Source organism: Tetrao urogallus (assembly GCF_951394365.1).
Source record: "Tetrao urogallus genome assembly, chromosome: 4".
NCBI lineage: Eukaryota > Metazoa > Chordata > Aves > Galliformes > Phasianidae > Tetrao > Tetrao urogallus.
In genome coordinates, this window is record NC_136817.1 from 69,884,251 (window position 1) to 69,900,863 (window position 16,613).

The 16,613-nt window shown below is 48.6% G+C and overlaps 1 protein-coding gene across 1 annotated transcript in view; it reads left to right on the forward strand.

Annotated features, from left to right (window-relative positions):
- Nucleotides 1-16,613, forward strand: part of EXOC6B (exocyst complex component 6B) — a gene marked incomplete at both ends in the record, with an annotated part of 241,370 nt that overhangs the window by 17,349 nt on the left and 207,408 nt on the right. The window contains 1 exon segment of the mRNA XM_079534332.1: nucleotides 11,698-11,863. Within this exon segment, the coding sequence (XP_079390458.1) occupies nucleotides 11,698-11,863 (166 nt within the window).

A 16,613-nucleotide genomic window follows, 5' to 3' on the forward strand; every position in this document is an offset into this window, starting at 1 on the left:
CGAGGAGGAGTGGTGGAGGCTGCAGTCATGGAGCTGCCCTTCTGCTGAAGGGAGCGTGGCCAAATCCCATGAGACACATCTGTGTGTGGGCAGCGTACAGCCTGTGGGTGTCCCGAATCATTTTGCAGCCTCTGCATCATTTCCAGTCGTCGGGAGGATCTAATCTCCCACTGCAGGTCCTTCAAGAGGACATATCTCTTGTTGCTAATATAAAAACTCTTTCCCTTCCACGTATTGAAGAGGTTCAGGATCTTCCTGAAGTGCAGCTGTTCCGTTTGAGTCGCCGTGTTTGCTTTGCTGGGCTTGCAAGCAAAGGACTGCTGAGCACAGAGCCCTTATCACAGGGCTGCTCAGCAGCACCATCAGGCTGTTCAGGTGTGCAATCCTTGCAGTAACAACTGGCTCTGTTTGCACAGTGCGATTTTTGGCTGGGGAGTGAGACTCTGTGCTGTAGGATTATCACTGTTTTTGTCCCTTGGTAAACTGTTTCTTTTTCCTGTCCTTTGTATGCAGAAAGATGTATGTCAGCAGTAAGGTTTGCCTTGGGTAGTACTGCATTTTGCCTGGCTATGGCTTTGGTTATCTCTTACTTTTGGATACTGGAGAGGATCCAATATTGTTCTGCATTGCTGAGCTGCTGAAACATGGGTCTCTGCATCTGCACAAAGGCTGACGTGTACAACAAAAGTCACCTTCCCTTTGCTTCTCTCTCTTTCTGTGATAGAATGGTCTCCTTAATAATGACCTCTTTTGGCCCTTACTTCTATGTAGATGTTACATATATAGGCACACCATTCTGTCTTTCTTAGTTTCTGTGTGCAGATGTTCATTTTCCTAATTTTCCCTGTGCTATTCTACTGCCACTGCACTATTAAAGTGATGCAGAATTGTGTTCTTAAATCATAAATCTTCAATCTTAGATCAGCCAGCGCTGCTGCTTTGGTTTCTCTTCTCCCCAAGCCCCTTGGTTACAGTTTAAGCTGTCTTCATGCCTCTTGAACTGGTTTGTTGCCAGTTAAGAAAAAGCCCAATTGCATTTCACTGCAATTAATTGTAATTAGCACAGTTGTTTGGAATCGAGAAATGACTCCATGTCTGAGAGGACGAGGACGAGGAGGGTGTAAGTATGACTCAGCCCCGTTGTGACAGCTGCCATCGGATGGGGACGGCTGGTGGGAGGTGAGTTTGGATAGCTCATGAGCAGCCACTGCCTTTGGGAGCACACGAGGGAATTTCCCCGCTGCTGAGAACAATTGTTGGCAATGGGCTCCTGCAAACAGGGCGAGAAGAAAGGATGAGACCCTTTGAACAACTTGGGCATGGGTTCTTGGGCTGTGGTAGGGGTGTGTGTGTGGCCTGGGATGGCTGTAGTTTCCCCAGTCCTTGCCTGGTGCTGCTCAGCCTTGCATATGAACACTTGTGCCTTTACCTGTGCAGGCAGTGTGAGCAGCTTGGGCTCATTATAGCAGTTCCATTTTAGGAAATAAATACCAGGACAGCATGTTATGACTGGGGTTCTTCTGTGCTGAAGCTGCTCCGGTGGCTGGAAGCTGTTGAATTTCATAGAATCCTAGAATGGCCTGGGTTGAAAAGGACCACAGTGCTCATCTGGTTCCAACCCCCTGCTGTGTGCAGGTCACCAACCAGCAGACCAGACTGCCCAGAGCCACATCCAGCCTGGCCTTGAATGCCTGCAGGGCTGGGGCATCCACAGCCTCCTTGGGCAACCTGTTCCAGTGCCTCACCACCTCTGGGGGAAAAACTTCCTCCTCATATCCAACCTAAACCTCCCCTGTCTCACTTTAAAACCATTCCCCCTTGTCCTATCACCCTTGTAAACAGCCATTAATTTGGGGGGTGGAGCTGTGGGTATCCCAATTCATCACAGGGAGTGGGACCAGCTGGCCTTGAAAGGTCCCTTTGACTTCAGTTCTTTAATTTTGCTGAGGTGGAATAAAGAATCATGGAGGCGATGCAATTAGAATAGCTTTGGAAGAGACCTGCAAAGATGAAATCCATCTGCCTGACCGTACTCTGTCCATCCAAGTGCTGCATCCCCCATGCTGGCTCAAACACCCAAAGCCCACCCTGCTGGTGCTGCAGTGCTTGGTGCCAAACCAGGTTTTCTGTACCCACCTCGGATACGGCTGGCTGTTATCTGTGTGCTTGGCAGGGGTCTGAAATCTGTGTGGACTTGAGATCTGGTGCAACAGTGACCTCAGTTTATTCATAAAATGGCCTGAGTTGGAAGGGACCTCAAGGATCATCGAGTTCCAAACCCCCTCCACAGGTAGGGCCACCAACCTCCACATTTACAGAGCTCAGCCCCCCCCAAAAGCCTTACTTTAACCATGCCTGAAAGATCCACCTGCTAAATCATTATCTATTCGTTTCTATATGAGAACAAGAAATCTATCTGAAAACACAGTGTGGAAAAACTACCTGGCATGACTGAGAATAGTATTTCTCCCAGAGCTGGGTGAGTTCTGACATACTCAACAATGCAGCTGCATAAGGACAGATAAAAACAGCAGTGACATCACACTGATATTCAGTGCATTAGAAATATAAATGGGTGTTTTCAGTCAGTCCTTGGAAATAATCTTTCTTTCCATATTAATACTCCTTTATATGATGAAAATCCCACAAGGATCGTAAGCAAAAGAAAGCAAATGACCAAGCAAAAAACCTCCATGCAAATTTTAAAAATAAAGGGATACTTGCAATTTGTAAGTTGAGCATTTAGTACATCCTGCTGTTTTCTACAGGTCCAGTTCCAGAATGGTTGTCATCACCTGATCTTAGCAATGAGTTATGTACAACTTCACCCATGTACGTAAGCACAAGGCAAGCACTCCTTACAAAAAGCAAGGTGATGAGGCTGTTTTATACCTGATTAAAATTCTAACAAGATGTTCACCGATTATTCAATCAAACGTCCCAAATCTGCAGTATTGCAAGCTTGCACCTCTTCTGTCCCCCCAATCTGTGGAGCTGCATAGCTATGGAAAGTGCTGACAAACCTGGTGACTTGAAGTAGCAGGGCACAGAGTTACACGTTATGAGAAGCACAGCCCAGTTCTGTTCCTTTTGAAACCAGCAGTGTACGTGCTGACATCTAATGCTACACCAGGCTGCCCATCCAACCTGGCCTTAAACACCTCCAGGGACAGGGCATTCAACACAGAGGTGATGCTGTGTTTCCCAATGGGTTTTGGTAACTCTGCTCTTCAGGTTTCAGTAGTCTGAGGGAACTTTGCTCTTGTGTCTGGCTTGGAGGCTTAGGAAACCCACAGTGTCTGGCTCACACAAAAGCATGAAGCCCTTGGCTGCGGGCTCCCTGCATGCAGAGTTCAACACGAGGCCTTCCAGCTCACCAAGCTGGCCTTGCTCGGCTTGCCTGCATGCTAAAAAGCCAATGACACCTTGTTTGAAGCTGAGCCTCAGTGCAGTTCGGCTGCGGTGACACAGGGTGGCGGTGCCACTTAAAGCTCTGCTGGCTGATGGCTTTGGGCTGCTGTCAGCAGGGCTGCGTCCCTTCGGTGGCTCTGAATTACCTTGATCTGTGTGTGTGTCTGCTTCTCAACTCTGCTCTGATGTGCTCCGTAAGCTGCTGAGCTGAGGGAAGGTAAAAAGGCCCCTGGGAGTGCTGCTGATGTCCACATCCCCAGAAATAAATCAAACTGCTCCCATGCCTGGGATGTACAGCTTCACATTGCCAGGCTTTCAGTCCCTGCTTTTGACTTTCATTTTGATTTTAATCAGCTTTTTAGGTCCTGCTGCAGCTGTCTCTCTCCCCAGACACACTGCCTTAAAGCCCCTTTGGGCTTCACGTGAGTTCAAGAGCAAAATGTTGTCATGACTCTTCCCAGTAATCTTTATTTCCCTGTATCTGGAGCGAGACCTTTGCACATGTGGGCCATCTTTGCTGTTTGCTACCTCTGGTAAAGTCGGTTTTGCTGGCAACAGAGATGCTTCTAGTCACTGGCCTGCTGTTGCTGTTTCATGTCTGGTGCGTTAAGCTCTTGTCAGCACATCTTGCATGGGACTTGTTCTCTTTGTGCTGCATTTGGATGAATGCTGGCCTGAAAGATCACTTAAAGCGTGCTCTCACATTGCTCCTGCAGTGCTGCTGACCCCATAGCCTTGCTTTGGCTGGCCCCGACAGTCTGGGTGCCACTTCTCTTACAGGTCTTTGCTTGGGACCGAGCGGTCTTCTGCACTGTGCAAACATCCCCAGCCCCACAGCTGTCTCCCAAAGGAATAGGAGAACAGCTCTTAAAAGGAAAACAGCTCAGTGTCTGAGTGCTGAGTCAGACTCAAGCATTTCTCAGCCTGTGGCCAGACAGCTGGGAGGAGCTGAGAAACAGCGTCTGCACCATGTATCACAGGAGAGCCTCCAGCTATCTCACTCTGAAAGGCAAGCTGACCCATGAGAATCGATGCTGTGCAAGAATTGCTGACCAGGCTGGCTCCCACTGCTTGGTTTTTGTCTGCTCGTGGTGATCCCTTGAAGAAACCCTTCCTGGAAGTCTTTATAGGGCTGGGGAGAGTCTGAATAACTGCCCTGCGCTGTATGGGCAGTGCCTGGTTCCAGGAAAAAATATACCATAGGGTGGTGTCTGTGGGAGATATGAGGGGCTGATTTGTGTGTGTGTGTGCTTTGTGCATCCCTTGGCTGATCTTGTGCCTCCTTTGCACAAGAAAACTCTGTGAACATAGCATGCAGAGCTATTGAATGTGGCAGAGTATAGAATCGCCCATCTCTCCCTGGAAGCACTCAAGTCCAGGCTGGATGGGGCTGTGAGCAGCCTGGTGTATGGGGAGATGTCCCTGCCTATAGCAGGGGGTTGGAACTAGGTGATCTTAAAGGTCCCTTCCAACCCAAACCATTCTGTGCTTCTGTAGCATTGCTGATGTTGGAAAAGACTTTCAAGATCGCTGTATACACAGAATGTGGTTGGACTCAATGACCATGAAGGTCTTTTCTGACTGAAATGATGCTGTGATTCAAGGCTGCTGTGTTTGTAGGCAGGTTACTGGGTACTTGTGCTGTTACCCACCCCTGCAACGCACTTCCTCCTCTTGGAACAGTGTAACTAAGGTCAAATAAGTGTATGAAATGCTAAAAGTGAAGACATGCTTTCAGTCTCAAGCTTTCTGCTATTGAAACACACGTCAGCAGCACGATGTGAAATCACTTTCCAGTATTTGGGTGCTTTCTGATGTTTTGTTGGACTAATCTGTTATAGCTGAGGTGTGAATATATGGCAGAACTGTCTGCCAAGATAAACAAGACCACATCTCATCGCTCCTTGGCGCCGCTCCTTCCGAATGATTAAAGACTGCAATATCAGCTCCTTCCTCTTCAGCTGGGGAAAAACTGCAGGGATGCAGAAGTTCAGAGCAGTCCCAAAAATGGGACAAGTTTGGGGGTAATCATAGGGCTGAGAAGAGTGAGGGATGCCACAGCCGGTCCTGTTATCGTTCTGCTGCACCTGCTTAGGTGGTGCCTCTTGTTCTCAATGGAAGATGATCTGATAGTGGAGGTAACGTCCTCCCACCTGTGTGGATCCTGGGCTAAAACTGGTCCTGATGCCTCTGGGTTCTGTCTCAAAGGGTGTTTGGGTTTGGACATCTTCCTAATGTATTTGGCAGGGATGTGGAAGCCTCAGAGGCATTGAGTTCCTCATGAGAGTGACTCCATTGCTTCCCTGGTTGGTATCTGCTGTTGGCTGTGGGAGAACACAAGCCAAAATGTTTCATTTCCTTTCTGCTTTGAATTTGCCTGGCTTAAGTTTGCAGTCGTGTTACGCTCTCAAGCTTTTCTTCTCTGTCTGAATTAAGCTGCTCCCTGGTACCTGGCCTGGCTGTGAGCACGAGGTTTTTTGTTTGGGTTTTTACCATGTGTTTATTTGTGGCTCATGCTTGCATCTGTTAATTCAGTCGGCTCTCAGTCTTGCTTCTGTATAAGCTGAGTGGAGAATCATCATCACAGAATCGCAGAATGGTTGGGTTGGAAGGGACCTCAAGGATGATGAAGCTTCAACCCCCCACCACAGGCAGGGCCACCAACCTCCACATTTCATAGCAGCCCAGGCTGCCCAGGGCCCCAAACAACCTGGCCTTGAACACCTCCAGGGATGGACGGGGCATCACAGCCTCTCATGGCAGCTGCTCCAGCATCTCACTGCTCTCACAGTAAACAACTTGGCCCTGATCTCAGTGTCCTGCCATGTCCAAGGCACTGTTTCCATCCTGTGAACTTCTGGTGTCTTTTTGGTACATCCCATAGCTCTGGAATTGCACGTTCCCTGCCTTGGAGCTGTTATTTCCTCCTCAACTTTGGGTACCAAGAGAAAGTAGCCCAGCACTTCCGCAGCACATCCAGATCTGTTGGTTGGGTCCTTGCTGTAGGCACTCAGTGTGCCAGCACACCACTGTGGGAAGGGAGGGGGACACACATCATTTGTAGCTCCAAGTCCACATCCTCTGATCCTTGCAGGTTTGTGTCTGCCCCCTAACAACAGTACATTCCTGCAACTAAGTGTGATTAGGGCGTATCGTTACATTTCTCCCTTTTTAAAAACCATCTTGTTTACAGGCGTTGTAAAGATGATTCATCTCTGCCTTAATGTTAACCAGCTTGGACGGGCTGAAATTTATCTCACTTGGTTCTAGCTAGCATTCCTATCCTACACATGGTGCGAATCAACTGTCCTTCCAACTTGAAAGAGCTTGAGAGAGCAGGGCCTGCTGACGCATCGCTTTTGTTCTTGGGGGAATTGTTTCCATTGTGCTCACTTGAAAAAAAGGAGAGAAGTTGAAAGCTCTGCTCGTGGCCAGTTCTCTCCATACTCTCCTCAGCTGGGGGCATTCGTGTTTGCTGGAGCTGTTCTGGCTCGCCTGCCTGGGGTTGCTCCTTACATTTCCTGGCTCTTCTCAAGGCCGAACATTAATTGCTTCAAGCTCTCCCTCTTCATGCCTTTCATCATCCCAAGTTCGTTCTGTAATAGGGACATTATAACCGAGTTGTTCCATTATATTTTCAATTAGGGTAATTATTTGTCGTTTTCTTCAGGATCTCGTTGGCACAGAACAGCTGTGTTCAACCCCGGCGATGGCTGCGGCTTTACGGTGGCTCCGTTTTTCCAATGTATGGTCTGAAAGCCTTTATTGTCGTAAGTGAACGTCTGAGAAGGCTTTAGAGCATTTTAATACCCAAGACTTGATCTTGTACAAATGAAGGAAATGGGAATTTGTCCTTTCACCATCAGTGAAAGTGGATTTGGGTGCTTTGAAGTCCTTATAAAAGCTGGGAGAGACAGGGTGCCCAAAGCCTCATTCCTGCCCAACATCAGGTGGTTTCCAAACAGCTCCAGCTCTTCTCTTCAGACCTACCAAACATAAATAACCTCCAGAAGCCACCACTCCATCCTCTCCTTGTCTGCGGAGGTATTTGGTCTCTCCAAATGTGTCTGATCTGCTCTCACTTGACATTTTTCTAACTTATTCTTAGAAATGATCAATTTAAGCAAGTTCCATAACATGCCCAGATGATCTATTTTGGAATTACAATTACAGAACCTCGTGTCTAATGTTTAACCTAATCCTCCTGGGCAATTTAAGCCCATTACTGTTTTTCTTCTCTTCAACAGACGCAAATATTTGCACGGGAATGTGAGTCTGGGCTTCCTTCAGTGGTCACACATCCCAAACTCTGCTGCCTGTTCATCCACATTTCCTGCCTGGTGGTGATGCTGTTGCTGTCTGCATCTTCCAGATGAGTTTCCCAGAGTAGGCATCTATAATTAGAAAGAAGATGAGCTTTCAGTGACGGCACTGCAGAGGAGAGCAGCAGTCTGGGGTGAGGTTGAGATCTGTGGGGAAGGAGGGGTTTTGAGTTCCAGACCTCAGTCTTGGATCACAGGGGCTTAAGGCAGAGTTAGTGACTCTTTTTCAAGGGTCTGATGAGTGGTTCCAACTCGGCAAGGTTAATTAGGCTTTGTCGGGTTTCTATGGCAAAATGCTACTTAGAATGGCTCGGGTTGGAAAGGACCTCAAGGATCATGAAGCTCCAAGCCCCCACCACAGGCAGGGCCACCAACCTCCACATTTCATAGCAGCCCAGGCTGCCCTGGGCCCCATCCAACCTGGCCTTGAACACCTCCAGGGATGGACGGGGCATCACAGCCTCTCTGGGCAGCTGTTCCAGCACCTCACTGCTCTCTCTGTCAAGAACTTCCCCCTGATATCCCACCTAAATCTTCCCTCCCTCAACTTCAAACCATTTCCCCTTGTCCTGCTGTTAACAATCCTTTCACAGAGCTGACTCCCCTCCTGTCTGTAGGCTCACTTCAAGTCCTGGAAGGCTGCAGTGAGGTCACCCTGCTGCTTCTCTTCTCCATGCTGGACAAGCCCAGCTCCCTCAGCCTGTCTTCACAGGGAGGTGCTCCAGTCCCCTGATCACCTTTGTGGCTCCTCTGGACCACCTCCAACAGCTCCCTGTCTTCCTTGTACTGAGGACTCCAGACCTGGACACAGCACTGCAGATGGGGCCTCCCAAGAGCAGAGTAGAGAGGGACAATCACCTCCCTGTCCCTCTGGTCACCCCTCTTCTGATGGAGCCCAGGATCCTGTTTGCTTTCCAAGTTGCAGGAGCACACTGCTGGCTCATGTTAAGCTTTTCATCCATCAAGACCCCCAGGTCCTTCTGTGCAGGGCTTCTCTCAAGGAGCTCCTTCCAGTCTGTATAGATGCCTGGGATTCCTCCAGCCCAAATGCCTAACCTTGCACTTTGCTGTGTTGAATGCATGTCTTGAGCTCATGTGGGTTCTCTCCCTACAGCTGGCCAGACCCGTTGATTTTAGGGAAGCCCAATGGACTTCTCCCACACCTCCCTGTTTCCTCTCCAGCAGTTCTGAATGCTGTTCCATCAGCTGCATGGAGGCTGTGTCCCACACGAGCCGGCTCCATCCTGCCACGGCCCTTTAGCACCAACACTTCCTGAGCTCTGCTCCCTCTGCCAGCCCCTCAGGGACTGCTGCCTCCCAGCAGGCTTTGACTCCCCTCGGTTTAGTGTCACCGACGTCTTTCAGAAGCACAGCCTGCCTTACATTTTCCAATTTGCTAATGAAACCACTGAAGGAAAGCAGGCCCAGAAGAAATTTGTGTGGAATCGCTGTTGAAAAGCCCCTTCTGGTCGAGCCCAGTCACTGACAAGCAGCAGCATCGTTTGGGGATGCATTCGGATGCTTTGTGACTCGTGCACGTGTGTGGTTTACGGTCGCTTTCTGTACCACCATCCTCCCAAAGTGCTGGGATAGCTTGGTCCTGCCTGCAGCCATGCTGAGTGCCCATGGGCAGCTTCCCTGCTGCTAACCTGGGTTGTCCTGCCATGTCATGGCTTTCGGTGATGCCTGTAAGCCCTGCTCCAAGGCTGTGTGGTGATGGGATGCTGCTAACAGTGCAGGTAGCAGCCCTGCAAACTTCCTTTGACCTCTTTTCCGTGGAGTTGTTGCACCACTCTTGGTTCTTTTTTTTTCTTTTTTTTGCTTTGCTCAGTAGTTAATTTGTTTATTATGAAAGTTAGAATAAGATTAAACAAACTGTTAATGCTTTTATGTAGCTTAATGAGAAGAAAATGTTTCTGAGGGATGAAAACCACTACACAAGTTTAAAGGGGGGGAGAGGACGGCTGAAAAAAATCGAAGTCCACAACAGACTCAGGAATTTGTTCCACTTATTAATTGAAAACAAAAGCAAGTCCCTTCGGTTCCACTGTCCCCAGAATGTCCTCCTTGCATTGTTCCAGATCTCTTTTATTTTGCCTCTGGAGATTTCCCTCCTCTGTGCTCGCAGCTGAATTTATTTAGGTTACTTGGGAGTCGCTGTCCTGCAGCCGCGCGGCGGGCGGCTCTCGTTGGGAGTGAGGTTGCAGGGTCAGCCTTGTAGCTTCTCATTCTCCAAAACTGCCTGGAGCCCCTCTGGTTAATGGCTGAGCCTGAGAGATGCAGGAAGGACCTCCAGAGTTAGTTCCTAAAGATTTCCTGCTGTTAATTAACGTATGTGCAGTAACTTGAAGCTCCTGGGGTGTTCTTGCAACGCGTTTGGGGCATCTGGTGTTGCCACCTTATCACAGGACCCCAACCTGGCTGAGGATGGAGCCCCTCTGGGTCCATCCAGCCCCGCAGCACCTCAAGACCCCACGCTGGGCTCTCCTCACTGGGTCCTTCCTTGCCAAACCAACAGTCAGCCTTGTAATAAACCAGAAGTCTTAGTGCTGGGAGCGGTGATTGCGGTGGGTGAAGGTGTACAGAAGTGCTTCCTGGGGTCAGGGGAGACCTCTTGTGCTCCAGTTTGTGTTCAGTGCCTCCCCAAGCCCAACCCTATGATTCTATGATTCTAACCCACCCCACCGTGCCCACTGTGCACATCCCCCAATGCCACATCCTCATGGTTCTGGAACACCTCCATGGATGGTGACCCTACACTGCCTGGGCACCCTGTGCCCAACCGCTCTTCCCACAATGACATTTTCCTTAATATCCATCCCTATTTTCAGATGAACCCAGCAGTAACATAAGGCCATGCTGGGACCTCTGCTCTCATGGAGGCATTTGCCCATGATGGATATCTTGCAAAGATTTTTCTAGTTGACCTTTTGGTAGAACCAAAGTGAAGTTTTAACGCGTGTGCAGAAATTGCGAAACTTCACGATACGATCCAGGAGCTTTTCCAAGTCTTCTACAATGGTTTTATTTAGCCAGCATAGTTCAGAAATGCAAACCAGAGGGATGTGTCAGCGAGCACAGCCTTCCATCGCTGGGTCATTGCTGCCATGAGTGTGGTGGGACAGAGCCTCTCATAGAGTCAGAGAATGGCCTGGGTTGCAAAGGAGCACAATGCTCATCCAGTTCCAACCCCCTGCTGTGTGCAGGTCACCAACCAGCAGCCCAGGCTGCCCAGAACCACATCCAGCCTGGCCCTGAATGCTTCCAGGGATGGGGCATCCACAGCCTCCTTGGGCAACCTGTTCCAGTGCATCTCCACCCTCTGGGTGAAACTGCATATGTTCAATGTGTTGAAACTTGTGTGTGGGTCACCTTCTCGTGTCTCCTGAGCTGCTGGGTCCATCACTATGAGAAAGGCATTCAGGCTCTGTGTGCAGAGAAGGGCAATGGAGCTGTGAGGGGTCTGGAGCACAGCTCTTATGGGGAGCAGCTGAGGGAATGGGATGGCTCAGTCTGGAGGAGGTCCAGGTAGACTTTAAAGCCCCTGACAGATGTAGTTGTACACGAGTTGTCATCTCCACGTTATGTTTGTGGCCATGCATTGTGAGCACCCTGAGCTCCACTGCTGTGGGGCAGCACTAGATGGCACTCTGTCTCCAGCTTTCACCTTTCACCAGCAGAGCTCTGCAAGGAAAAGCAGAGCACCGTTGGGGCACGTGTAGTTTTAGGAAGCTGTGTCTCTTTTTGCCTTTATTCCAAAGCGGAATTGTGCTGTTAAAGCTTAGAGATAGGAAGGGGAATGAGATTTGGCAGCTGTAGAGCTGATACTTTTCCTTTGTAGCTTCCCTCTCCCCTTTAATATATATATATATTTTTTTTACAGATTGGATTCTGGTTATTTCTTGTCAGTAATGATGCTAACGGGTTTTGGAATCCTGGCTCACTGTGACATCTTCTTTTTTAGGTCTGTTTACGATGGAGAGGAACACGGTCGTTTCATGGAAAAACTGGAAGCACGAATCAGAAACCACGATCGGGAGATTGAGAAAATGTGCAACTTCCATTACCAGGGTTTTGTGGACTCCATCACAGAGCTGCTGAAAGTTAGGGGAGAAGCCCAAAAGCTGAAGGTAAGAGAAAGCTGCTGGATGCGGCCCACGGCAGCTGGCTGCAGGTGGCCCTGTCTGAGCAGGAGACTTGGACAAGGTGACCTCCAGAGATCCCTGCCAACCTCGAGTGCCCTGTGGTTGACCAACCAAACAGACATCTCCTTTTGTCCAGAGCCTCTCCCCTCTGCCTGGGAAAAACCAAACCAAACCCAACAACAATGTTAATTCTTTCTCCCTGTAATGATCAGTTAGTCATATGAAACTCGACAATTATTTTGGCAAACTGGAATGCTGTGGTACATCAGAAGTGTGAGGAAGATTAAAGCTAGACCTGTTCTGTGTTAGTAAACATGTGTTTTTCCTGGGATACCTTCGGCCAACTTCTTAAGCTCTGCAGTCAGCAGCATGTCTGCTGTAGCACCATCCACTTCAGTGCCTCATCTGACATCAGATTCTCATTGCAGAGGGCGTTGTGTTTTTGAGTCAGATCTGCAGAAGTGGCACGGGTTGCCTGGAGAGGTGGTGCCTCCATCCCTGGAGACATCAGGTCAGGTTGGAGGGGCTCTGAGCACTGATGGAGCTGAGGGGTGTCCCTGTTCATGGCAGGGAGCGAGAGCAGAGGGCCTTTAGAGGTCCCTCCCATCTCAAAGTGTTCTGTGGTTCTGTGAAAAGCAGTCTGGTGCAGAGCTGACCTTAATTGTGAGATATCTGCATGTTGCTGGCAGGTGAGATATTAATATTCAAAAAATGAACCTCAGAACGTTGTGAGGTGCTCAGAGGAAGCAGGAACAGCAGAAATAAGAAGTATGAGAAATAAGCAATAAGTACAAAAAGAATGTTTGCACAAACCCATAGCTTGATTCTCTTTCTCCAGCATCTCCAGGTGTGGTTGGTTTAACTAGAAAGTAAAATGGATTGAGCAGGGAATGGGGAAGCTAAAATGGTTACGGCTAGGAATGAGTTTTGCAAGTATTGTGGCCTTTAAGCTGTACAAAAAGATAGGAGAAAGGGAGGTTTTCACCTGTTTATTGGAAGAAATGCGTTCAGCAGTGTGTGGAAAAAGGTGTGTGTATGATTGGAGTGTAGGTAAGTGGTAGGAAGGAAACTAGGCAGGTTTCTGGGGACACAAAAGGTCTGGAGCTTGATGGTGGTCCTATATGCAGTGCTCAAGTATGCTTGTGGTTTAAGCATGGCTTCTGTGCCTTAGAATGGGAATATTACACAGTAATATTACACAATATTACACACTGGGGCATATGGGACATACATGACATTGGAATAACTTGGTGAGTGTCAGAGATTGGAGAACTTTCCTTGTTTTCCTTCAGAAGTTGGAACACAGCTGGGTGCAGTCTGTTGAGGAGATCCTTTCTGGAGGGTATGTGGCACTGCTTGTTGGGACCTAGAGGAGATAAAGCCATAAATAAGGGAATCTAAGTCTCAGAAAAGCACATTTTCTGGAAAAGAAAAAAAAAACCCCACAACCACTTTAACTTCAGTGGGGTTTTTTTTTCCACACATTTATTTATTCATTTAAAGCTACCTTGGGCATTTCCATGCAGGCTTCTAGATAGACACAGCCCTGATGCCACAAACCAACGTGTGCTTTCAGGATCACCTTTGTGGGGATGTTTCCTTGCATCAGAGGCACTCTTATAAGGACAAGGCCATTGGAAATACGACGAAAGAAGACTTTTTTTTGTTGTTGTTGTTTTAATTATTATTATTTTTTTTTAAAGCCATTGTTTATAGCCAAGAATTCCACATTGTTTGTTTTCAAGGGCTTGTTGCTGTTTCCCATTCTGCAAACAGCTGCTTTGTTGGTGGCACGCTGTGAAGTCCATCTCTACCCTCAGGATCTCTCTTGATTTCCATCACTATGTGATCTATTAAACAGCACATTGGAAAAATACACACAGAAGCCTATTGGAGAAATACTGAGCCCTCTTTGTACGGGTTTCTCCAGGGAATCATCTGCGAGTCCAGTGGTGAGAGTGAGTTTTGTTCCAGCTATTCAGTCTGCATTTGATCTCAGCCCTTTTCTCAGTAGTGCAGGTCTTTGAATGGACATCCAAGCAGCTATAAAGTAAATGCCCTCCATATTGCATCTCTACTATGCATCCTAAATAGGAGCCAGTACTGCCCTGTTCCTGCTCCCACTTCACACTCCCACTGACTGTTGGATGCCTTATGCCAGCCCAGCTCCTGCACCTCACAGAGATTCCACTGGAAATTAAAAGACAGATTATAAACTAGAATGGTTCAGCTTGTAGACGTGACTGGAGAACAGATCTCAGAGGGAAAGGGCTGCTGACAACCTCAGCAATCCCCCTCATCTCAATCACGTTATGCTTCAGCTGGGTCACTCCTGATGGATTTCTCCCTAACCCTAACCTTAACCTTAACCCTAAGCCTAAGCCTAACCCTAAGCCTGAGCCTAAGCATAAACCTAAGCCTAAGCCTAAGCCTAAGCCTAAACCTAAGCCTAAACCTAAGCCTAAGCCTAACCCTAACCCTAACCCTAACCTTAAGCCTAAGCCTAACCCTGACCTTAAGCCTAAGCCTAAGCCTAAGCCTAACCCTTAACCTTAAGCCTAAGCCTAAGGCTAAGCCTAACCCTAACCCTAACCCTGACCTTAAGCCTAAGCCTAACTCTCCCTCCAGGTATTTCTGCCCTTCCATCTCTGGGAAACTCAAGTTAGATGGTTAAAACCCCCTTTTATTTTTTGTTACATCTCCTGTTTTTTGACGTGCCAGGCCCAAAACGGGGGTTATTCCTTCTTGTTTCTGCACCAGCCTTCTTCTTCTGCCGTTTGGAGGCTGTAGGAAAATTCACTGGTCTTGGTGTAAGATCAGCAGCCCCAGGCTATCCTAGAGGGTTGTGCTTTTGATGTCTCTCACTGCCTTTAGTTTCCTACTGTGAAGTCTTTCCAGTTGACAAGGTTCTCTTTTAGTGTTTTGCTCTAAGTGTGGTTTTTTAAGCTGGACCAGTCACAGTGAAGCAGTGCATAGGGTTTATTTCAGGTTCTTTGTAGGGCTCTGAGGGAGAGAAGATTGAGGTTGGATGTGAGGGGGAAGTTCTTGACAGAGAGAGTGGTGAGGTGCTGGAACAGCTGCCCAGAGAGGCTGTGATGCCCCGTCCATCCCTGGAGGTGTTCAAGGCCAGGTTGGATGGGGCCCTGGGCAGCCTGGACTGCTGTGAAATGTGGAGGTTGGTGGCCCTGCATGTAGCAGGGGGTTGGAGCTTCATGATCCTTGAGGTCCCTTCCAACCTTGGCCATTCTATGATGCTGTGATTCTCTGTTCATGCATACCAACCAGATGTAGATGCAACATCAGCTAACAGCGTCGCATAGGCTGGTGTTCACTCGTGCTCACTGCGCTCACCGGGTCCTTCTTTGGAGCTGCTGTCCTGGTGTGTGCTGCTAAAAGTGCCCTGGTCTCACAGTGGATTCCTATAGGGAGTGGATAAATGAGGAGATGGTGATGGATAATTAACCCTGTCCGTGGGTGCACCTCCGGATTGGGAAGTTGGTTGCCAGCTGGAAGGCCCACTTGACAGCCACCCCTCCCCTCGTCTGAAAGGGATGTGAACAACCCACATAGGTGGGTGCTGACACGAGATGGAGCCAGCACAGCTCTTCAGGGTCACACGGGTGCCCTTGGCATCCATTCCCAGGATTCCTCTCCAGTGGCCTTTGCTCTCCTCTCTCATCACTCTGACATTCTCTAAATGATAGCAGAGCAATGCTTAAAGCCCGCAAACAAAAGCCCTGCTCAGTACCACATGTTCCCCATAGAGATGAATGAACTAACAACTCGAGCATCCTGTGAGCCCCTCGTGTGATCCACTCGTCTCGTTCTTCACATGTGCCCACCTGTTGTCTGTCCCCCCCCCCCCCACCTTGCTGTGCATCTGTCTTAAATTATCAGATCCCTCCGTCTGAACAGCTTCGCTGTGTCTACTGAGAGTCCCTATAAATAATCACCCATCTCTTTTCATTGTGTATGGATGTAGATCCTGAGAACGAAACAAAACACAGCCCCCTGCCTCCAAAAGCTCGGTGTGCCGGGGGGTTGCATCTTTGCTTTAGCCAGGATCGATATGTAATTTTAATAGAAGACTCATACAGCCTTGGCATTATTTTAGGAGCAGTTTTAAATTACCCGACATGGATTCCTTTTTCCTGGTGGGATTTGCAGGATATAAGAAAATAAAATAATCTTTTGGAAGAGATGCCATGCTCCTGCTTGTAAAATCTCAATACATCATAAAGGAAATGAGCAGTTTTTGCACAGGGCAAGCAGCCAGGAGAGCTGAAGCTACTGCAGGAGGGGGAGCGATCTGATGCAGATGCTGTGCATGGATGTCATGAAATGAGTGCTCTTCTTGCATGGTGGCAAGCTACTAATGGCCAGCATTAGGCACACAGGGAAGGCTGGAAGGCATGCATCATCCACGTTCTGCTGGGTAATTGGAGAATACTTCCACTGGACACCTTCACTAATGATGAAACCATCCTGAATTCATGGCTGCTCTGTTTTGGTGGCAGCTGGAGAGCTCTACAGCTCTGATGCTGCAGCTGTGAGGAACTTCCATGGGGAGAAGTCAGGACAATTTAGAAGCACTGACCTATGAAGGCAGCTGAGGGAGCTGGGCTTGTTCAGCATGGAGAAGAGAAGGCTGTGGGGTGACCTCATTGCAGCCTTCCAGGACCTGAAGTGAGCCTACAAACAGGAGGAGAGTTAGCTCTGTGAAAGGGTAGATAAC